At 51.6% G+C, this 23,820-nt stretch overlaps 1 protein-coding gene across 2 annotated transcripts in view; it reads left to right on the top strand.

The window, feature by feature from the left end:
- Nucleotides 1–23,820, top strand: part of GPC3 (glypican 3) — a 192,306-nt gene that overhangs the window by 1,559 nt on the left and 166,927 nt on the right. For both annotated transcript variants that reach the window (XM_064159110.1, XM_064159111.1), the window contains exon 2: nt 14,923–15,084. In XM_064159110.1, coding sequence (XP_064015180.1) covers nt 14,923–15,084 — 162 coding nt within the window. The remainder of the gene's footprint in view (nt 1–14,922; nt 15,085–23,820) is intronic.

The following is a 23,820-nucleotide window of genomic DNA, read 5'->3' as shown; positions in this document are numbered from 1 at the left end:
TTGTATCTGCTCTGCGTATAACTTTTTGTCTGCTCAATGCTCTCTTTGGAATAGCTGCAAGGGCAGCATCTCTGTTTTCCCTCAGTTCCTGGGGCCTCGATCTCTTGGTCAGTGCTGGAAACAGTTTGTGATGAAATGGTTGCATGAAGACTTGCAGGGAGGGGAAAGACCTTCTCTTATCGCCCCTGAAATGACAAATTCTGTTGTTTGTTTGTCATCAGAGGAATCAATGTCTTCCCTTGCTTCTGGGGAAGTCACTGAAATGTTTGCTCTGATCCCCGGGTAGATTTCTTGCAGTGAATTTTCACAGAGAAGAGTGAAGGAGAGGCAGGCAGCTGGGATGCTCCCAGGCTCTGCTGTGAGGGGCTGCTGGGGTGTCTGTGCTGCAGTGTGGTTAGTCCTTCCCCAGAAACTAGTGGCATCCTCCATCCTGACCTAGGCAGTGATTACAGCAGGTGCCTTTACTGGAGCATTTTCCTCACCCAGTAGAGTTCAGGTTGCTGGAGTTGCTAGGTTGTGTTCTTGCTCTACTAGGAGCATTGGCTGTATACTTGCTACTCAAGAGGAGTAAGAAGCCCTCAGCCTCTCTGCAGAGCCTGTGGTAGCTGGATCAATATCTCATAACAGGGCTGGTGTTTCAAGTGAATGCTTCCAGCTTGTTATGATGATAAAGTTGCCACATATCAAATCGAAAGTGGATTTTACATTTGCCTAAGTACATAAACTTGATCATAATTAAAGCAGTGACTGCTTGCTTATACCTTGGGTCTGGCCCATCCTGCGTGACTCTGTGTAGTAATTACACTTCAGAGCACTCACTTCTGCTGCTAGCAGCTGCATAAATCTCTGTAATAGGAGAACATCACTCAAAGACTATTTTCCAGGCTTCTGTTTATTGCTTTGCTTCCTTTCATACATCTGTCAATTAAAAAAAAAAAGAAAAGTTTTGGAGTTTCCAGCCACAAATCACTGTGGAATCAATTCTGAGAAGCTCTCCCTATAGATCATACCACCTTGGAGAAGCTGAGAGTTGAAACAGGCTCACAGAATGTTGGGGGTTGGAGGAGACCCAAGGAGATCATTGAGTCCAACCTCCCTGCCAGAGCAGGACAATCCAATCTAACACAGATCACACAGGAACACATCCAGACAGGCCTTGGAAGGCTCCAGGGAAGGAGACTCCACAACCTCTCTGGGCAGCCTGTGCCAGTACTCTGGGACCCTTACAGGCAAGAAGTTGTCCCTTGTGTTGAGCTGGAACCTCCTGTGTTGCAACTTACACCCATTGCTCCTTGTCCTATCCCAGGGAGCAGTGAGCAGAGCCTGTCCCCTCTTCCAGGCAGCCCTCAGATACTTGTAAACGTTGATCAAATCCCCTCTCAGTCTTCTCTTCTCCAGACTAAAAGGTCCTGAGTCTCTCAGCCTCTCCTCATCAGCTATGTCCTCCAGTCCCCTCATCATCCTCATAGCCCTCAGCTGGACCCTCTCCAGCAGATCTCTGTCCCTCTTCAACTGGGGAGCCCAAACCTGAACACAGTATTCAACTTACTGCAATCCCTCGGGGTTCTGTTTGGCACAATCACCCCTGAAAGCCATGTTTTGCATGATGAGCAGTTGGGGCTGAAGGTGGAAGCAGAAGAAAATCTTCTGAGCTACCATCTACACAGGAGATATCTCCAATGGCTCTGTTTTACTGGGTCAGAGGTGCATGGAGAGGAGGGACATGGGCACAGTGCTCCATGTAGTGGCGACAGGGACAAAAAAAGAGGCAATTCTGATGAATGAGAGGGATGTGTCATGCTGTTTCATGAGCAGTATTAACAATCCTGCACTAATTCTAGCTGAGGGTGTGCACCAGGCAGCAAGCAGAAAGAAACTCAAGTCTCCTCCCACCCTGCAGCATGGGGACTGGGTTTCTGTAGCACAAGAGCATGCTTGGAGGTGGGAAGCAGCACGATCTAACTACTATCAGCTGTGGCTGACTTTTTGGAGCTGTGGGAGGATGCAATTCATGGTAACAGCTTGACTGGAGAGGAGCAAAGGCAGGCTGATGGGAGAGTGCTTCTCATGATGGAGAAGAGGAGGCTGTGAGGTGACCTTCTTGTGGCCTTTCAGTATCTGAAGGAGGCATCCAAAAAAGCTTGGGAAGGACTTTTCAGGATATGAGGAAGTGACAGGACAAGGCGAAATGGAACTAAGCTGGAGGTGGAGAGGTTCAGGCTGGACATGAGGAGGAAGTTGTTGAGCATGAGAGTGGTGAGAGGCTGGAATGAGTTGCCCAGGGAGGTGGTTGAGGCCCCATCCCTGGAGGTGTTTAAGGCCAGGCTGGCTGAGGCTGTGTGCAGGCTGCTCTAGGGTAGGGTGTCCCTGGGCATGGCAGGGGGCTTGGAACTGGCTGCTCCTTGTGGTCCCTTCCAACCCTGACTGATTCTGTGATTCTTTTTCCTGGAGCTGAGCCTGGATGCCAGCTCATGAGCCAGCCTCTGCTTCTCTGCTGGGGTTAATAACCGAGTTCTCTTTTGCTTATGCTGCCTCTCTTGGGTTTCTTCTTTCTTTGGTCTTAACCCTAAATGTAGAAATAGCAATGAGAATTTCCTTTTTTTTCTTCCTTTCTTCTTTTTCTTATTTCTTGTTCTGTTTGGTGTTTTTTTGTGGGTGTTTTGGTGTTTGTTCTGGTTTTTAAACCTTTTCCCCCTGCTCTGTCTTTCTCTCCCCTTTGCTACCTGCATTTCTTTGGATTTGTGGTGACACTTCAGGTAAAAGCACTGATGAGTGTGGCTAGAGGGGAAGGGGCAAGTTGTTACCTTGCCAAGGCAAGGAGTGGGAATGGATATCTCTGTCCCTGGTTGTATGGAAGCTGAGGAATAATCTTCTCAGCAGAAATAGCTGTCAGTGGGTCAGTTCTCCTCCTCCTGTTTCCAGCTTTTTTGTTCATTCTCTTTGATGAAAGATGGAATCACCCCAAGAAAACAAGAGATTAACCTTTTCCTTTTGGAGCTGAGGGGTAAAGCTTTACAACTGTCTGGCTGAGTGTGCCAAGCTTTCTTCTCTTCTCTTATTTTTTTGCAGCTGATGAGGTCCAACATACAATTGAAACCCTAAAAATCCCAACTTTTCCCACTGGACTCAATGTACCTTTGCTCAGGAGTAGGCTCCCTTTGTGCTGCTGCTCTTTTATTCTGTGTTGCTTTTCCCCCCACCCCAAGTGAGGCTAATAAAACTCCTCCCCGTGCAGCCTTCCCCTTTTAGCTTAGTGTGGTGGTTTAAGATCTTAGTTTACCAGATAATTGAGTTTTCTGTTCTTAATTATTTTGGGCCTACAAAGTTGCTCTCCTGATAGTTAGGAGAGCAGGAGCAGAACCCTGAAATGCAGTAACCTCCCCAGGCAATGCTTTTATAGCAAGATCATTAATTTTACTTTTCTTCCCAGGGGTTAATTTTAACAACCTCCTGAAGAGTGTTCTTCCCAGGCTTTGGAATGGCTGTAGGGCATGTGCATGTGAGTGGGACAAATCTGGATGGTGAAATGGGTGCTTCTAAATGAACTCTATTTCTGGTGACAGGATTGCTGATGTTTGAACCTTCACTAGGAAGAAATTTGTGCTAGCTTGAGCCTAGCTAGAATGTTTTGGTGAGAAGTATTAGGTTACAGGCTGATGAAAAGGAAACAGTGGTGATGTCTACTGCACTCATAGGCTTGCTGAGATGGATAAGAACAGGAACATAGATAGCATGATTGCTCTCTGGGCTTTGTGGGCTGCACTTCTTTCTAACCTAACCTGCTGTCTGTGTGACTAATCCATCTGCTTCCTGACCCTCCAAGCTACCTTGAGCATAAGCCAAAGTCTTGGGTAAGGTAGAGGGGTGGGAGGAAAGGTGGAAGAAGAGTTGAGAGCCCTTCCTGGGGGCTCAGGTTTCTGAGAGGGCTGTTGTGTTTCTGTATTACCTTTTAACTAGTCTGTAACTGTATATATTGTAACTACCTGCTTGTATCTTGTGCTAAGCTGCCAATATAAAGCGTTATTCAATTTCCAGAGCTGCTGAGTCTAGCCTGGGTGGCTTTCCAAACCCTCACAAAACTCTCTCTCTCTGTAAAACCTCTCTGTTTTCTCTATCAGGTGATAGGACAAGAGAAAATGGCCTGAAATTGTTGATGTGGTGGAGTGGATGGGATGAGATTGGACAGGGCTAAGTACAGGGTTCTACACTGTGGCCACAACAACCCCAAACAATGCTACAGGCTGGGGGCAGAGTGGCTGGAAAGCATCCAGGCAGAGAGAGACCTGGGGGTGCTGGTAGTAAGGAGCTGAAGCTGAGGCAGCAGTGTGCCCAGGTGGGCAGCAGAGCAAACGGCATCCAGGGCTGGCTCAGGAGCAGTGTGGGCAGCAGGACAAGGGAGGTTCTTCTGCCCCTGTACTCAACACTGCTCAGGCCACACCTCGAGTGCTGTGTCCAGTTCTGGGCTCCTGAATTGCAGAGAGGTGTTGAGGTGCTGGAAGGTGTTGAGAGAAGGGCAGCAAGGCTAGGGTGGAGCCTGGAGCAGAGCCCTGTGAGGAGAGGCTGAGGGAGCTGGGGGTGTGCAGCCTGCAGCAGAGGAGGCTCAGGGCAGAGCTCATTGCTGTCTGCAGCTCCTTGCAGGGAGGTTGTAGCCAGGTGGGGTTGGGCTCTGCTGCCAGGCAAGCAGCAAGAGAAGAACGAGACACAGCCTCAAGTTGTGCCGGGGGAGGTCTAGGTTGGATGTGAGGAGGAAGTTCCTACCAGAGAGAGTGATTGGCATTGGAATGGGCTGCCCAGGGAGGTGGTGGAGTGGCTGTGGCTGGAGGTGTTGAAGCCAAGCCTGGCTGGGGCACTTAGTGCCATGGTCTGGTTGGTTGGGCAGGGCTGGGTGCTAGGTTGGGCTGGCTGAGCTTGGAGCTCTCTTCCAGTGTGGCTCATTCTATGATTCTTTCTGGAAGGAGTGGTCAGGCATTGCAACAGGCTACCTTGGAAGGTGTTGGAGTCACCATCCCTGGAGGTGTTCAAGAAACATGGCACTCGGGGACATGGTTTAATGGCCCTGGTGGTGTTGGGTTGATGATTGGACTCAGTGATCTTAGAGGGCTTTTCCAACTGAAGCAGTTCTATGAATCTTCTTATTCTGAGAGATGTGGTGGTAAAAAGCTTTGTATTTGCTTGGCAATCATCTGGCCAACTGGAAGAAGTGGGGAAGAATCCAGAGTCAGATGGCCTGGTGAAAGGCAAGATGGAACAGAAAATAAAGGCTAATTAAGCAGTAATAAATATCCTGTGAACGACCTATACTGTTCCAACTTTAATCACCTATTGAAGGGGGTTGGTTTAGAATTTATCTCTTTAATTAGGTTCTAAAAAGATCAGCACTTAACCTGGGTTCTGCACATTTGTTTCCTTTCTCCTCCCCCAGATGCTGAGCTTTAAAAGCCTGTGACAGATGCATGACCCCCTAACCACATAGCTTAAAACCTCACTGGATGTGAAGGCTGAATCACTGCTTTTAGCTCTTTAAAGCGTGATGATGACTGTGAAACAACGAGAGAAAGGAAGTTATCACAAAGCAGCAGCTTTCTTATGGGTAACATTAGCAGCTCGGCGAGCCGAGGGTGGGAGGAAGCTCTTTGACGCTCCTAGACTGCAGAAGGTGAAGGGTGGTGCTGCGTGAGGCTGCAGAGCCCTCCTGTTCCATGGGGAGGAGGCAGCAGTAACAGGTCATTAAGCAGAGACAGATTCGTACTTTGGCAGTGCCTGGGGCAAATTAGAGGAGGATTTTAGTCTGATTCAAGCTGCTGTTGGGTTTTGGTGGACAGGCTTGGGTGCCTCCGTGTCTTCATAGCGTCATAGGATGGCTTGAGTTGAAAGGGACCTTAAAGGCCATCCAGATCCAACCCCATGCCAGGGGCAGGGGCATTTCCCACCAGCCCAGATTGCCCAACGCCTCATCCATCCCAGCCTTGAACACATCCAGGGAGGGGGCATCCACAACCGCCCTGGGTAACCTGTTCCAATCTCTCACCACCCTCGCTGCCTTGTCTGCCTGTAGCTTACAACAGGATTGGAGCTATCCGGGGAGGCATAAAATCTGAATTGCAGAATCAAGCAGGTTGGAAGAGACCTCCAGGCTCAGCCAGCCCAACCTAGCACCCAGCCCTGCCCAACCAACCAGACCATGGCACTAAGTGCCTCATCCTGTCTTATTTTGAACACCTCCAGCCACGGCCACTCCACCACCTCCCTGGGCAGCCCATTCCAATGCCAATCACTCTCTCTGACAACAACTTCCTAACAACATCCAGCCTAGACCTGCCCTGGCACAGCTTGAGACTCTGTCCCCTTCTTCTGTTGCTGCTTGCCTGGCAGCAGAGCCCAACCCCACCTGGCTACAGCCTCCCTGCAGGCAGCTGCAGACAGCAATGAGTTCTGCCCTGAGCCTCCTCTGCTGCAGGCTGCACACCCCCAGCTCCCTCAGCCTCTCCTCACAGGCTTTGTGTTCCAGGCCCCTCCCCAGCCTTGCTGCCCTTCTCTCAACACCTTCCAGCACCTCAACAGCTCTCTGCAATGGAGTAGCCCAGAACTGGACACAGCACTCCAGGGGTGGCCTGTGCAATGCTGAACACAGGAGCAGAAGATCCTCCCTTGTCCTGCTGCCCACACTGCTCCTGAGCCAGCCCTGGATGCTGTTTGCTCTGCTGCCCACCTGGGCACACTGCTGCCTCCTCTTCAGCTCCTCTCTGCCAGCACCCCCAGCTCCCTCTCTGCCTGCCTGCTCTCAGCCACTCTGCCCCCAGCCTGTAGTGCTGCTTGGAGTTGTTATGGCCACAGTGCAGAACCCTGCACTTGGCCTTGTTCAGTCTCATCCCCTTGGCCTCTGCCCACCCATCCAGCCTGGCCAGGTCCTTCTGCAGGGCTCTCCTACCCTCCAGCATATAGAACCCTTCAGCCTCATGAAGGAGTTTACAACTGCCTGCAGCTAATCTCAGGGGTTGTTTTGGTGGTGTGCTGAGTTGTTATTTTTTTTATTGACATTTAATCCACTGAAATTATTTCCACTTCTTCTGTACTAACCACCTCTCAGTGAGAATAATTGTACATCAAAGTCAAATGTAATGCTTGAAATTGACTGCTGCCCAGTCTTCAGTCAAAGTTTCTGTGTCAGGAGGAGGAGGAAGAAGGAAGAGTGCTGATGGAATTACTGCAGGTGTTGGGATCAGTTCTGACAGCTTAGGAGCACCTGCAGAATTACTGGAGCATTTACAGTGCTGTTCCCCAAGATGGCATAAATGGCACAGTGAATGGAATCACAGATCCACAGAATGCCAGCTTGGAAAGGACATCAAGGACCATCTGCTCCAACCTTTCTACGTAGTAGTAAAGTTGCAATGAGCTGCCTCAGCATCCTGACAAGCTGAGTCTTAAACTGCCCAGTGCAAGGGACTCCACTGCTTTCCTCAGGAGATGATTACAGGATCTGACTGTTCTCATGGCAAATATTTTCTTCTGGAGCCCCAGTGGGAATCTTCCCCAGCAGTAACTTGTCCCCATCACCCCTTGTCTGTTCCATGGCACTCCTTGTTCAAAGTGTCTACATCCTCCTTCTGGCCACCCTGTGTGTCCTGGTCCATGGTGGTAAGGTCTCCTCTGAGCTTTCTCTTCTCGGGGCTGAACGGCCACAGCACTCTCAGCCTTTCCTCACAGGGCAGTACTGCCAGCTCTGTGATCATTCCTGTGGCCCTTCTCTGGTATTTTCCATCCTGCCCACATCTTTTTTGTACAGAGTGCCCCAGGTGTGGACTGACCAACACTGAGCAGAGTAGGACCACTTATCTGTGATGGTGATCACAGGATATTAGGGGTTGGAAGGGACCTAAGGAGACCATTGAGTCCAAGCCTCCTGACAGAGCAGGACCACACAAGCTAGCACAGATCACATAGAAACACATCCAGACAGACCTTGAAAGTCTCCAGAGAAGGAGACTCCACAACCTCTCTGGGCAGCCTGTTCCAGTGATGCCCTTGTTGATGCAGCCCAGCTTCCTGGTGGCTTTCTTTGCTGCTGCAGCTCACTGTTCACACATGCTGAGCTTGTTATCCACCAAGACCCCCAAATCCCTTTCCACAGGGCTGCTCTCCAGCCAGATGAATTGTATATTGTATGGGTTATATGTTTCCAGGTGCAAGACCCTGTTGAACTTCACAAGGCTTTTGCTTCAGCCTGCCCAGGTCATTACTTGGTGGTGCCTATGGAATGGGGCTGAATCCAGCTCCTCACCTGTGACAGCTGAGTGTTGCAGGGTCAGGCTGCCATGCTGGGCACTGCATGAGTGCCAGCTGAGTGTTGCAGGGTCAGGCTGCCATGCTGGGCACTGCATGAGTGCCAGGTGAGTGCTGCAGGGTCAGGCTGCCATGCTGAGTGCTGCATGAGTGCCAGGTGAGTGCTGCAGGGTCAGGCTGCCATGCTGGGCATTTCATCCATTGGACTTGCATGATCTTAAAGACCTTTTCCAATGGATCCAGATCCTCTGGTGTTGCTGATCTTGGCAAGGTGGGTAGGTGAGCATCCACATGCTGTGCAATAAAACCTTGGAGTAAGTCGTGGGACACCTTTTGGAAAAGGAATTTGTAGTGATTGATAGTGAGAGGAGGAGGAGGAGGAGATTGTTTGCAAGGGTATTACGAGGTGTACTGGCTTGAAACTCGAAGGAAAAGGGAGGTGTGTAGGTTGGGAGATAAAAACAGCCTTAGCAGTAAGGGCCATTAGGCAGCAGCATGGGCTTTGCTATCTCTCAAGTGGGAACTATTGCTGGAGGTGTTTGTGTTAGATAAAATGCTCTGAGGGGGTGGACTGGGAGGCAGGGGGTAGGATTTGATGACTCACAGGAGCCTTTGCTTTGCATTTATGGACATAGAAAGCCTTGAGGATTAATTCATGCTGGTGCCTGGTCTGTAACCTTGTGGTGTGTTTCTGTCTCCATTCATCCTGCCTTTGGACTCAGCATCTGCGTCTCTTAGGTGGGTGCTGCAGCATGAGTGCAGAAGAGGGTCGTAGGATCACTAAGGCTGGAAAAGACCTTAAAGATGACAGAATCACAGGATGGTAGGGGCTGGAAGGGACCACTGAAACCACCAAGTCCAACACCCCCTGCCAAAGCAGGATCAGCTAGGGCAGGTCACACAGGAACACATCCATGCATGTGTCTCCAGAGATAATGACTCCACCAACAAAGGGATCCTGGGGTGTATTAGGAGGATGTGTCCAGCAGATCAAGGGAGGTTCTCCTCCTCCTCTACTCTGCCCTGTTGAGACCTCATCTTGAATACTGTGTTCAGTTTTGCACTCCCCAGTTGAAGAGGGACAGGGATCTGCTGGAGAGGGTCCAGCAGAGAATGATGAGGGGACTGGAGCACTGCCTGATGAGGAGAGGCTGAGGGACCTGGGGCTGTTTTGTCTGGAGAAGAGAAGACTGAGAGAGAATTTAATTGGTGTTTATAAAGACATGAGGGCTGGGGGTTGGGGAGGGGACAGGCTCTGCTCACTGCTCCCTGGGGTAGGACAATGGATGGAAGCTGCAGCACAGGAGGTTCTGCCTCAACACAAGGGGGAACTTCTTGACTGGAAGGGTCCCAGAGCACTGGCACAGGCTGCCCAGAGAGGCTGTGGAGTCTCCTTCTCTGGAGCCTTTGCAGGCCTGTCTGGATGTGTTCCTGTGTGCCCTGAGCTAGATTGTATGGTCCTGATGTGGCAGGGGGGTTGGACTGGATGACCTCCTTGGGTCCCTTCCAACCTCTAATATCCTGTGATCCTGTGAACTCTGGGCAGCTTGTTCCAGTGCTCTGTCACCCTCAAAGTCAAGAATCATAGAATCAGGCAGGTTGGAAGAGACCTCCAAGCTCATCCAGTCCAACCTAGCACCCAGCCCTAGCCAATCAACTAGACCATGGCACAGAAGTTCTTCCTCAGTCTTGGATGGAAATTCCCTCCTCATCTTTAGATGGAACTTGCTATGTTCAGGTTTGTGCCTGCTACCTCTTGTCCTGTCACTGAGCACCACTGAAAAAATAGCCTTGTCCCATCCTTCTGACACCCACCCTTTGTGTATCAGTAAGCATTTATGATAATCCCCCTCAGCCTGCTCCTCCCCAGGCTAAAAAGACCCAGTGCTAATGAAATCCAACCAAGCAGCAAACCCCAAACATACCTGCAGGTCAAAAAGCACTATTGATGTCTGCAGGGACTGAGGACAGCAGGGTTGGTTAGTGGTTCCTGGGGGACTGAAGTCCTGAGCATCATAAGGAGTAAGGAAGGAGGGATGGGACTACTTGGTTCTGTTCACCATCTGGCAAAGCCATAGCTAGAAAAGAGCTGGCAGATGGGAGTCAGGACCCCATTCCCTGGCCCTCTGCACCCAGCAGGAGCTTGTCTCTGGTAGCTGATAAAAGCCTGCCCTGCCTTTATTGACCTGTTGCATTTGCAGTGACGTTTCTGGTCACCAGTGTTAGTTGGCTGCCTCTGTAAAACATTTTAAGCTGTCAGAGTTAATTCTCAGGCTTTCTCCTCCTCCACCTCCTCCCTGATTGCTCTGCTACAGCATGTGTCTGTCTTCACACACCCATAACCCCCCCCCCCCCCCCAACCTCCATTTGGAGGCAGAAATTTGCTTTAATTGCTAAAAGGAAGGATGGGATGTGAGGAGATGACCTTGCTGCTTCCCATCCCTGGCTTTAACTTGGCAGCTCTCACATTTTCTCTATTGGTGTTGCCATGAATCATGGAAATCTCTTTTCTTTTTCTTCCTTTTTCTCTTCTTTTTAGTAAATTTTACTTGGAAACATGTCCTACTATATTCTAAATGTTGGAGGGGAATAAGCTTTGTGTCAAGAAGGCATTTCTGGCTGTATTGTGTTAAAGGCACCGAGTTATGGGGTTGTTTTGCAGCATTGGTTGACTTGGAATTGACTTTAACAAACCTCTTAGGCTTGCTGTTGTATAGTGGCTTCACTTATCATAGAATCAAGCAGGTTGGAAGAGACCTCCAAGCTCATCTGGTACAGCCTAGCACCCAACCCTATCCAGTCAACCAGACCATGGCACTCAGTGCCCCAGCCAGGCTTGGCTTCAACACCTCCAGGCACAGCCACTCCACCACCTCCCTGGGCAGCCCATTCCAATGCCAATCACTCTCTAACAACAACTTCCTAATAACATCACAGTATCACAGTATCACCAAGGTTGGAAGAGACCTCACAGATCATCAAGTCCAACCCTTTACCACAGTGCCCAAGGCTAGACCATGGCACCAAGTGCCACATCCAACCTTGCCTTGAACTGCCCCAGGGACGGCGACTCCACCACCTCCCCGGGCAGCCCATTCCAGTGTCCAATGACTCTCTCAGGGAAGAACTTTCTCCTCACCTCGAGCCTAAATCTCCCCTGGCGCAGCCTGAGGCTGTGTCCTCTTGTTCTGGTGCTGGCCACCTGAGAGAAGAGAGCAACCTCCTCCTGGCCACAACCACCCTTCAGGTAGTTGTAGACAGCAATAAGGTCACCCCTGAGCCTCCTCTTCTCCAGGCTAAACAACCCCAGCTCCCTCAGCCTCTCCTCGTAGGGCTTGTGCTCGAGGCCTCTCCCCAGCCTCGTCGCCCTTCTCTGGACACGCTCAAGCATCTCAGTGTCCTTCCTAAACTGGGGGGCCCAGAACTGAACGCAGTACTCGAGCCTAGACCTGCCCTGGCACAGCTTGAGGCTGTGTCCCCTTGTTCTGTTGCTGCTTGCCTGGCAGCAGAGCCCAACCCCACCTGGCTACAGCCTCCCTGCAGGTAATTGCAGACAGCAATGAGATGCTGTAGGTCCAGCTGCTTTCTCTTCCTCTGCTGTGTGTTGTTTTGCAGCAGGACTTGCATAGCTTTGGAGCTCCTTTCCACTCATGCAGATGAAGGGTGCCAGCAGAAGGGCTGGGGCTGGAGGAAGGTTTGTGCTGTCGTTGCTCCTGAGCTCTGACAGCTGGTTCTCCCTTGGTGGTGTGCATGACTCTTCTTCAGCAGGTACACGATTGAACTGACAGTAATTTTAATCCTGCTCTTCTAGAACACACTGGCAAAAAAAAAGAAAGACTTTTGACACTTCAGAATAATTAGTGAGAGAGTGGATCTGGTAAAAAGCTCTTAAGGAGCACAGGGGAGAGCCTGGAAGCTGTGTAATCTTGCCAGAGCAACTGTGTTAGTTACCAAACCTTTCTTTTGGAGGGGGGGAAAAAAGCTTCATAGCATCATTGGGAAACAAAGCAGAGGTGATTGGTGGTAGCCAGCAATGGTTTCACCCAGGGCAAATCCTGCCTGGTAAATTTAGTGGCTTTTTATGGTGAAGTCACAGCAACAGTGGACGAGGAAAGGGCAACTGACATCATCTACCTGGACCTGAGTAAGGCATTTGACTGTCCCACATGACATCCTGGTCACCAAACTGGAAACACACAGATTGGATAGGTGGAGCACTGCTGGGTAAGGAACTGGCTGGATGGTGCCATGCAGAGAGTGGTGATCAAGGACACAATGTCCACCTGAAGACCAGTGCCAAGTGGCATCCCTCAGGGGTCAATGCTGGCACCAGTGCTGTGTAACATCTTTGTCAGTGACATGGGCAGAGCAGTTGAGTGCACCTTCAGCAAGTGTGCAGATGGCACCAAGCTGTGTGGCACAGTCGACTTGCCAGAGGGCAGGGATTGATCCAGAGGCACCTGGGCAGGCAGCAGAGGTGTGCCCAGGCCAACCTCATGGCATTCAACACCTGCACCTGGGTTGGTGCAGTCCCAAGCAGAGATGAGATCCAGGCTGAGTGGGGAATGGCTGAGAGCAACCCTGAGGGATAGGACCTCAAAATGAGCCTGCAGTGTGAGTGCAGCCCAGACAGCAATGCTGTGCTGGGCTGCAGCAAGAGCAGTCTGGGCAGCAGGGCAAGGGAGGGCGTTCTGCCCCTTGGCTCTGCTCTCCTCAGACCCCACCTGCAGTCCTGTGTGCAGTTCTGGAGCCCCCAGCACAAGCAGGACATGGAAGTGTTGGAGCCAGTCCAGAGGAAGTCACCAAGATGCTCAGAGGGCTGCAGCAGGCCTCTGCTATGAGGCCAGGCTGAGAGAGTTGGGGCTGTGCAGCCTGGAGAAGAGAAGGCTTCCAGGAGACCTTGGAGTGGCCTTCCAGTATCTGAAGGGGGTTACAGGAAGTCTGGGAAGGGACTATTGACAAGGTCTTGCAGTGACAGGATGAGGAGGAATGGGTTTAAACTGGCAGAGAGGAGGTTCAAACTAGATGTTGGCAGTGAGGGTGGTGAAACACTGGCACAGATTGCCCAGGGAGGTTGTGGCTGCTCCCTCCCTTACTGAAGGTGTTTAAGGCCAGGTTGGATGAGACCTTAAGCAACCTGTTCTAGTGGGAGGTGTCCCTGCCTAATGGCAGGGGGCTTGGAACTGGATGAGCTTTGAGGTCCCTTCCAACCTAAACCATTCTATGATCATAGAGTTATTTGGGTTGGAGAAGACCTTAAAGCTCACTGAATCCAACCTCTGACTGTCAAACCTGGTTCTAAACCATGTGTCTCAGTGTCACCTTGCTACCTCTTCTCAGCACCTCCAGGGATGAGATCCAAGCACCTTCCTGGGCAGCACAGCAGGGGATGGGGAGTGTGGGGACTGGAGCATGCAGCATGCTTGCAGGCACGTGTAGCAAGGTCTCAGGGGCTAGAGCTCAGTAACTGAGACCTGGCTGGATGACAGAGCTCATAGGGTTGTGACCAGCGGTGCAGAGTCTGCTTGGAGGTCTCTAGCTAGTGGTGTTGGCCAGGGCTCAGTACTGCATGCCAGTTTTGTTCAACATCATCTTCAGTTTGCTGATGGTACCAGAGTGGGAGCAGTGGCTGACACTTGCCCAGGCTGTGCTGTGCTCAGTGAATCCTGCCCAGGGTGCAGAGTTGGGCTGGAGGGAACCTCAGGAGTTTCAACTAGGGCTAGTGTAGAGTCCTGCACCTGGGGAGCAACAAGCTGCAGCAGCAGAACAGGTGACTAACCTGCTGGGAAGCAGCTCTGGAGAAGGGCCTGGGAGTGCTGGAGGACCAACTCACCATGACCCACCAATGTGCCCTTGTGGCCAAAAAGGCCAGTGGTGTTCTGGGGTGCATCAAGGAGAGTGTGGGCAGCAGGTCAAGGGAGGTTCTCTTCCTCCTCTACTCTGCCTTGGTGGGGCAACACCTGGAGTATTGTGTCCAGTTGTGGGGTCTTCAGTTCAAGAGAGACAGGCCACAAAGATGCTGAGGGGACTGGAGCATCACTCTTCTGAGGAGAGGCTGAGAGCCCTGGGGCTGTTTAGCCTGGAGAGGAGCAGCCTGAGAGGGCATCTGCTCAGTGCTGATCAATAGCTGAGGAGTGAAGGTCATGAGGATGAGACTGGGCTCTTTTCATTGGTGCCCAGTGATAGGACAAGGGCCAGTGGGTAGAAACTGGAACCCAGGAGGTTTTGTTTGAGCTTAGTGAAAACAATTACTGATTGGGAGAGTGCTGGAGCCCTGGAGCAGGCTGCCCAGAGAGGTTGTGGAGAGAGCTTCTCTGGAGACTTTCAAACCCACCTGGATGCATTCCTGTGCACCCTGATGAGGAAGACCCTGCTTTAGCAAGGAGATCCCACTGGATTACCTTCAGGGGTCCCTTCCAAGCCCCACTGTTGTGTGACTCTGCGGTTGTGTAACTTTGGCTCTGCCACATCAGTCTTCTCCTTTGGCTGAGGCTTGCTCAGGACAAATTCCAGGAGCATTCTCCATGTACCCTAGCAGTGACTGCAGTGTTACCAGCTGACAGGAACCGCAGTTTCCTTTGCACTTCCAGCAGCTCCATCTGCTAACACAGATTTTTCTGCCCTCCTGTCTCTCTGCAGGGTCTGATCTGCAAGTATGCATCCCAAAGGGCTCCACATGCTGCTCCAGGAAGATGGAGGAGAAGTACCAGGCCACAGCCCGCCTGAACATGGAGCAGCTGCTGCAGTCTGCCAGCATGGAGCTGAAGTTCCTGGTCATCCAGAATGCAGCTGTCTTCCAAGGTGAGTGCTGGGGCATTCCAGGCAGGTGCTTCTACTCCTATTCCTCATCACCTGGCAACTGAAAGGGCAGGTGGCTGGAAGCTTTTTGTTCACCTGACTTGTTAGGTTTGTAGATAGGAGATGTGCTTATTTAGTCTAAATGCCACTTGTGGTTTGGTTTCTGCAGGGCTTGTCCCAAATATCCATGGGAATATTTTGGTTGGAAAAGACCTTTCAGATGATCCAGGGCAGCCCTTCTCTAACTCTACTAAGGCTGGTGCCAAACCGTAGCCCTCAGCACTACATCTCTGCCTCTTTAACACACCTCCAGTGATGGAGACTCAACCCTGGGCAGCCTGTGCTGGTGTTTGTTTCCTGTAGCTGAAACAGTGAATGTGAATTGAGAGGTTAAACCTCTCCAAGTGTAAATCTAACAGACAATTGGAACTCCTACTTTATCCAAGAATTAAAACCTCTCTGCAAGCACTGTTTTGTCTGACACTGCCAGTCCTAAACACCCAGGGTGCATTTGCATGGATCTGGTTGTCACTCCAGGCACACACTGACTAAATTGGGTGTTTTGGATTTGAAAGGACAATTCATCAGACCTCCAAAATGGTGTATTTTTATTCTCTTCAAATGTAGTCTCTAGGCTGAACATGAGGAACTCTTTTCACTCAAAGAGTGGTCAGGCACTGGAGAAGGCTGCCCAGGTTGGTGATGAAGTTGTCATCCTTGGATGGGTTTAAAAGCTCTGTGGATGTGGTGCTTGGGGATGTGGCTTAGTGGTGAACTTTGTTTAGTAACTTTAAAGGTTGGACCTGGTGACCTTGAAGGTGTTTTCTAAGCTAAATGATTCTGTGACAGAAGAATGCTTTCCTTTGATAGATGGATGTTTTGGTGGCTTACTGTACAAGGGTATTCTGATGGCTGCAGTGCCAGAGGCTGTCCTAGCTATAAAAGCTGTGCTTGGACCCACTAGAATGGTGGTCTGACTGTTTTCTGTTTCTTGGGACTGCTCTTGGCAGGAGGTAAACTATCTCAAGGCAGCACTAAGGGAGCTGGTGCTGAAGTGTAGTGTCTCAGATGGCTCAGTGTATAGCTGGTGTGGGTGACAAGTGGTGTTGCTCAGGGCTCTAAAAGCGGACCAGTGCTGGCCAATGTCATCTTCAATTCTTGTATAGAATTGTAGAATCAAGCAGGTAGGAAGAGAGCTCCAGGCTCACCCAGCCCAACCTAGCACCCAGCCCTGCCCAACCAACCAGACCATGGCACTAAGTGCCCCAGCCAGGCTTGGCTTCAACATCTCCTGCCACGGCCACTCCACCACCTCCCTGGGCAGCCCATTCCAATGCCACTCACTCTCTCTGACAACAACTTCCTCCTAACATCCAACCTAGACCTGCCCTGGCACAGGTTGAGACTGTGTCCCCTTGTTCTGTTGCTGCTTGCCTGGCAGCAGAGCCCAACCCCACCTGGCTACAGCCTCCCTTCAGGGAGCTGCAGACAGCAATGAGGTCTGCCCTGAGCCTCCTCTGCTGCAGGCTGCACACCCCCAGCTCCCTCAGCCTCTCCTCACAGGGCTGTGCTCCAGGCCCCTCCCCAGCCTTGCTGCCCTTCTCTCGACAACTTCCAGCACCTCAACATCTCTCTTGAATCGAGGAGCCCAGAACTGGACACAGTACTCCAGGGGTGGCCTGAGCAGTGCTGAGCACAGGGGCACAAGAACCTCCCTTGTCCTGCTGCCCACACTGCTCCTGAGCCAGCCCAGGATGCCATTGGCTCTGCTGCCCACCTGAGCACACTGCTGCCTCCTCTGCAGCTCCTCTCTCCCAGAACCCCCAGCTCCCTCTCTGCCTGGTTGCTCTCAGCCACTCTGGTCCCAGCCTGTAGTGCTGCTTGGGGTTGTTGTGGCCAAAGTGCAGAACCCTGCACTTGGCCTTGTTCAGTCTCATCCCATTGGCCTCTGCCCACCCATCCAGCCTGGCCAGGTGCCTCTGCAGAGCTCTCCTACCCTCCAACAGCTCCATAGCTGCTCCTAGCTTGGTGTCATCTGCAAACTTCCTGATGCTGGACTCAATCCCCTGCTCCAGATCATCAATAAAGCTATTGAACAGGACTGTGTCCAGCACTGATCCCTGGGGCACACCACCAGTGCCAGCTGCCAAATGGATGTGGCATCATTTGCCATCACTCTCTGGGCTTGGCCCTCCAGCCAGTTCTTAAACCATTTCAGAATGAATCTGTCCAAGCCACGAGCTGCCAGCTGTGCCAGGAGCTTGTGGAGTTGGCATTGGAATGGACTGCCCAGGGAGGTGGTGGAGTGGCCGTGGCAGGAGGTGTTGATGCCAAGCCTGGCTGGGGCCCTTGGTGCCATGGTCTGGTTGGTTGGGCAGGGCTGGGTGCTAGGTTGAGCTGGCTGAGCTTGGAGCTCTCTTCCAATGTGGTTGATTTTATGATTCTGTTCTATGATTCGAAGTGATAGAAGCAGAGAGAATGACCTGAAATTGCACCAGGGAGGGTTAGATTGGCTACTAGGAGAGATTTACCTGCTGGAAGGGTGGTCAGGCAGTGGAGTAGGTTTCCCAGGGAGGTGATGGAATCAGTGTTACTGGATATGACCAAAACCACAGGATTCTGTCTCTGACCACTTAGGAATGCATCCAGATGAGGCTTGACAGTGTCTAGAGCAGGAGACTTGGGGACCTGTGGAGGTCATCTAGTCCAGCCCTCCTGCCCAAGCAGAGAGAAAGCTTTCCATGTGGCCCTTGCATTGGTTCAGATCCTGGCATCCTGCACAGAGGGTGGATGTTCTTCCAGCAGGCTGTTCTCCTGAGCAGGGCAGCACGTTGGTATGCCAACTCTTCATGCCCCAAATGCAACTCCACAAGCCTTTAGACTTTGTTCTATTTTGGCCTGACATCTAAAGGGGCTGCTGGTCTGGCAAACAAAATCCCCCCACAGATGTTCTTAGTTTGCACCAAATTGAATTTCTTCCTGCCAAAGCTGGAGTGGCATCTCTGCTGATAAAGATCAGGGGAAATTGTCTGGCATTTACAGACAATCTCATCCTGGCCTCTCTGTTACAATGTTCACTTAGCAAAGTTAATTAGGTTATTAGTTTTAGACCCTTGGGCATTTTCTTTATTGCAGTTAAGAAGGAAAAATCCCAATCCCTCTTGTCCCCCCCCCAAAAAAATCAACCCAACCCTCCTCCTTTCACTAGCTTTAAGTGGTACAGTTGGCTCCTGGCCTTATCTTGCAGGCATTCTGGAGATGATTTAATTCCTTGGAAACTTGGCTGCATTTGGCAGTGGTAGAATGGGTTGTAGCTGCCTTGGCTTGGATTTCTTTGAGGACAGGGCTTTCTGCTTTGACAGGTTGTGTTTGTGCTGATTTCCAACCCCCCCATCCCATGCTACACCTCCCAGCTTGGGTTCTCAGCTGCCAGCAGCTCTGTTGTGTGTTGGGAAGCTTGGCTGAGCCACCTCACTTCAGAACTTGTGTGTCTTTTGACAAGTGACATTCAGCACTGCCCTGGAATTCTCATCCAAGCTAGTCAGGGAGGCACTGAAAATCAGTGCAAGAGGCAATGGGTGGAAGTTGAAGCATTGGAAGTTCCATGGAAATATGTGGGAATTTTTTTTTCCCTGTGAGGGTGGCAGAACCCTGGAACAGGCTGCCCAAGGGGGTTGTGGAGTCTCCCTCTCTGGAGATATTCAAGACCTGCCTGTATGTGATCCTGTGTGATGTGGTATAGGGGTAACTGTATCCAGTTCTGGAGCCCCCTTTACAAGGGGTCTGTGGAGATGCTGGAGTGTGTCCAGAGCAGGGCCAGGAGGATGCTCAGAGGGCTGCAGCAGCTCTGCTGTGGGCACAGACTGAAAGAGTTGGGGCTGTTGAGTCTGGAGCAGAGGAGGCTCCCAGGTGACCTTCTTGTGGCCTTCCAGGATCTGAAGGGAGCTACAAGAAAGCTGGGGGAGGATTTTTTAGGCTGTCAGGGAGTGCCAGGACTGGGGGGAATGGAGCAAAGGTGGAGGTGGGGAGAGTCAGGCTGGACATGAGGGGAATTTGATCAGTGTTTATAAATATCTGAGGGATGGGGATCAGGAGAGGGGGACAGGCTCTGCTCACTGCTGCCTGGGATAGGACAAGGAGCAATGGATGGAAGCTGCAGCACAGGAGGTTCCAACTCAACACAAGGGGGAACTTCTTGACTGGAAGGGTCCCAGAGCACTGGCACAGGCTGCCCAGAGAGGCTATGGAGTCTCCTTCTCTGGAGCCTTTCCAGGCCTGTCTGGATGTGTTCCTGTGTGACCTGTGTTAGATAGGATTGTCCTGCTCTGGCAGGGGGGTTTGCCTCCATAATCTCCTTGGGTCCCTTCCAACCCGCAATATCCCGTGAGCCTGTGACATTGACTCCCTTCCCCTTGCATGCTGAAGTGGGATAAGGGCAGAACTGTAGCTCTTGGACCTGCCAGGTGGCTCTGCAGGCTGTAAATCCCCCATGTAGGCTTAAATGTAGCCATTTTTGTAATTTATAGTTATTTAGACTATCCATTCACATCTGTCAGCAGCAAAGGCAGTTCTGACATTGCAAGCTTCTATCAGGTTATCTTTAATCAGTTTAGAGGCACCAAAGCCACAAATGTCTCCAATAGCCAATCCTAATGGTGGAGTCCTCTCAAGTCTGACTGAATTATTTATTGTCTTATGATGAAAATGTCTGGGGTTTATTGGGTTTTCTTTGAAGAACTTGATTCTGCCTGAAGTCTGGAAGATAAAAGATCAGTGATTGTCTCTCCAAGTTCCTTATGCCAAATCCTTCAAGGCTTTTCATTCCCCCCCCCCCCCCCCCCCAACTTGCTGCTGCTTTGCAGTCAAGGTGAGGGAGTTGAGATTTCTCTTTTTTTTGTGCTCTGTTAAAGAGGTTTAAGTGTAAAAAGAAACACCAAAAAAGGAATCCCCATCCCAAACCCTGACACACCAAACTTTTACCTTTAGTAATTATAAAGACAGCTGTAAAGTTGTAAAGAACCAAGCAGGTTGGGAGAGAGCTCCAAGCTCATCCAGCCCAACCTAGCACCCAGCCCTGGCCAATCAACACAGAATCAGGCAGGTTGGGAGAGAGCCCCAACCTAGCACCCAGCCCTAGCCAATCAACATAGAATCAGGCAGGTTGGAAGAGAGCTCCAAGCTCAGCCAGTCCAACCTAGCACCCAGCCCTGCCCAACCAATGAGACCATGGCACTAAGTGCCCCAGCCAGGCTTGGCTTCAACACCTCCAGGCATGGCCACTCCACCACCTCCCTGGGCAGCCCATTCCAATGCCAATCACTCTCTCTGACAACAACTTCCTCCTCACATCCAGACTAGACCTGCCCTGGCACAACTTGAGGCTGTGTCCCCTTCTTCTGTTGCTGCTTGCCTGGCAGAAGAGACCAACCCCACCTAGGCTGGACTGGATGAGCTTGGAGGTCTCTTCCAACCTGCTTGATTCTATGGCTTTGAAAGTGCCAGAGCTCTGGACCAGGCTGCCCAGAGAGGCTGTGGAGTCTTCTTGTCTGGAGAGATTCCAATGTCACCTGGACATTGTGATCCTGTGCAACCTGTTCAGGGTGATCCTGCTTTTGCAGGGGATTGGACTAGGTAGTACACAGAAGTCACTTTCAACCCCCTACCACACTGTGATTCTGTGGGGGCAATGATATAGGAAAATGTGGAGAAGTCTCTTGGCTTGGAAACAGAATAGAATAGAATCATCTAGGTTGGGAGAGAGCTCCAAGCTCATCCAGCCCAACCTAGCACCCAGCCCTGGCCAAGCAGCCAGACCATGGCACTAAGTGCCCCAGCCAGGCTTTTCCTGAACACCCCCAGGGACAGTGACTCCACCACCTCCCTGGGCAGCCTGAAGTGAATAGCTGTTTCTGGATGCACAAAGCACTGGAGGTGAGAGATGCTGAGTCAGGAAGTTATGGACTTCAGCCAGCCCTGAAGAAGGGAGATGGGAGATGTGCCCTAGGGAGCAGTGGGCCACAGCTGTAGTGTGTGCACATGGCTTTGGGTGTCTAACCAGTGTGCAGGTTTGGATTTTGACCAGGCTTCTTGCACAGCTTTGCTGTGTACCTGAAGTGGGCTGCAGGAGAGCTGGGGAGGGACTTCTTACAAGGGCTTGCAGTGACAGGACCAGGGGCAATGGCTCTGGGCTGGAGGAGGGAAGGTTGAGACTGGAGATTATAGAATCAGGCAGGGTTGGAAGGGACCACAAGGAGCAGCCAGTCCCAACTCCCCTGCCATGCCCAGGGACACCCTACCCTAGAGCAGGCTGCACACAGCCTCAGCCAGCCTGGCCTCAAACACCTCCAGCCATGGGGCCTCAACCACCTCCCTGGGCAACCCATGCCAGCCTCTCACCACTCTCCTGCTCAACAACTTCCTCCTCACCTCCAGCCTGACTCTCCCCACCTCCAGCTTTGCTCCATTCCCCCCACTCCTGTCACTCCCTCACAGCCTCAAAAGTCTCTCCTCAGCTTTTCTGTAGCCCCCTTCAGATCCTGGAAGGCCACAAGGTCACCTGGGAGCCTCCTCTGCTCCAGACTCAACAGCCCCAACTCTTTCAGTCTGTGCTCACAGCAGAGCTGCTGCAGCCCTCTGAGCATCCTCCTGGCCCTGCTCTGAACACTCTCCAGCATCTCCACAGCCCTCTTGTCCCAGGGGCTCCAGAACTGGATGCAGTACTCCAGGTGGGGTCTCAGCAGAGCGGAGTAGAGGGGGAGAATCCCCTCCCTGGCCCTGCTGGCCACACTTCTGCTGCTGCAGCCCAGGCTCTGCTTGGCTTTCTGGGCTGCAAGTGCACACTGCTGGCTCCTGTGGAGCTTCTCCTCCAGCAGCACCCCCAAGTCCCTCTCCTCAGGGCTGCTCTCCAGCCACTCACTGCCCAGCCTGGGTTGGTGCTTGGCATTGCCTCGACCCAGCTGCAGGACTTTGCCCTTGGTCTTGTTGAAGCTCCTGAGCTTGGCTTGTGCCCACCTCTGCAGCCTGTCCAGCTCCCTCTGGCTGGATCCCTGCCCTCCAGCCTGTCTGCTGCACCACACAGCTTGGTGTGGTCAGCAAACTTGCTGAGGCTGCACTCAGTGCCTCTGTCCATGGCACCCACAAAGATGTTGAACAAGACTGGTCCCAGGACTGATCCCTGAGGGACTCCACTTGTCACTGCCTGCACTTGGCCTTGGAGCCACTGACAGCCACTCTAACTCCTGTCATTATTTACTCCTCAGCTTCAGCCTTGCTGCATCCTTCTCTGCACCTATTTCCACACCACAAGTTCTTTCCCAGCTTCTCATGGTGATGTTGCAATTTATTGCTTCTCTTTAATTAATGCATATTTAAGCCAGGAATTGTCTCACTGGGTCAATTCAGGCTGGTATTCTGCCTCTGGCAGTGATTCCTGCCAGATGCTTTGGATGCAGGAAGTTTCTGGTGGAAAGCTGGGGAAAACAAAATCACCAGGTTGATAATGATGTTCTGAACCAGTGATTGCAGGTAGGTGGAAAGAGGAGAGATCTCTGCTTGTCAGAAGTGGTCTAGGGAGGTAATGTTTCCTTTCAAATAACTGGAAGTTATTGTTCATAAATCAGAGTTAATCTGTTTATTACACTAGCAGATGAAGCTGGGAGTCTGGAGCGGGCTATAATGCTTTAGCTTTAGGAGCAGAGCTGTAAGAGCAGCAGCAGTTTCCAGTGATTTTGAAATTGGGGGGATCAGCAAAATGCAGGAGTTTCTTGGAGGCTGTGGGCATTAAAAATGACTGCTGAGGGTTGATGGATTTCTTGAACAAATTGCAAAAATCCATCATGCAGGAGTTAGGGCATGAAACTGCCCTCCTGAGCTGCATAAACCATGGCTTGGGAAGCACTGCTTGACAGGGAGGGTTTGGAAGGTGCTGGGTTTGCTTTTGTTTCTTCTCGCTGCCTGTGTGGTGTGGGCATGCAGCTGGCTGGGGTCACAGTGCTCCTCGTGGTGCTGAGCCCAAGACAGAGCTTGGTGCTGGGTTTGTGAGCTCTAGGCAGGCAGCTGGGCTTGATCTCAAAGGTCTCCTCCAACCTCAGCAATTCTGTCTTCCTGTATAGGACTTCCTGCTTGCCTGGGCTGCTCCTTCCCTGTCCAAGGCCATGCCAGAGTGGTCACATTTCCCTTCATCTCCCAAAATCCTCCTGCATCTCTGACAGCTTTGCACAGCCTTTGCCCACAGCTGATGGAGAACTTGGTGTGCATCTTTGGGGGGGCTCTGTTACCTCAGGGAGGGAGCTTGTTGGCTTTTGTTGCTGTTTCTCTGCATCCCCATTTGAGCTCTGTGATGCAAACCCACTGCCTCTCTTGCTCCCCTCTCTGTTTCCATGCAGAGAGGGCTCCTCTAGGGCCCCCATGTTGGGTGTCTGTAGGTTGGCTGCTGTAGGAAGAAGCTGCTGGCAGGGGACTGGCAGCAATTTGCTGGCACATCTCTGCAGGAGTGGTAGGAGATGTCCCTAGTCTCCAGCTCCTGCCTGGGGGGTCTGTGTAGCTTTGAAAGGTGCAGCTGTAGGAGTCCTTTACTGCATGGCTTGCAGAGCACTGGAAGGGGCTGCCCAGAGAGGTTCATAGAATCAGTCAGGGTTGGAAGGGACCACAAGGAGCAGCCAGTTCCAACCCCCTGCCATGCCCAGGGACACCCTACCCTAGAGCAGGCTGCACACAGCCTCAGCCAGCCTGGCCTCAAAC

This window comes from Pogoniulus pusillus, chromosome 19 (genome assembly GCF_015220805.1).
Source record: "Pogoniulus pusillus isolate bPogPus1 chromosome 19, bPogPus1.pri, whole genome shotgun sequence".
Lineage (NCBI taxonomy): Eukaryota > Metazoa > Chordata > Aves > Piciformes > Lybiidae > Pogoniulus > Pogoniulus pusillus.
Note: the sequence above shows the minus strand (reverse complement) of the source record. Positions and strands in the feature narration are given on the sequence as shown.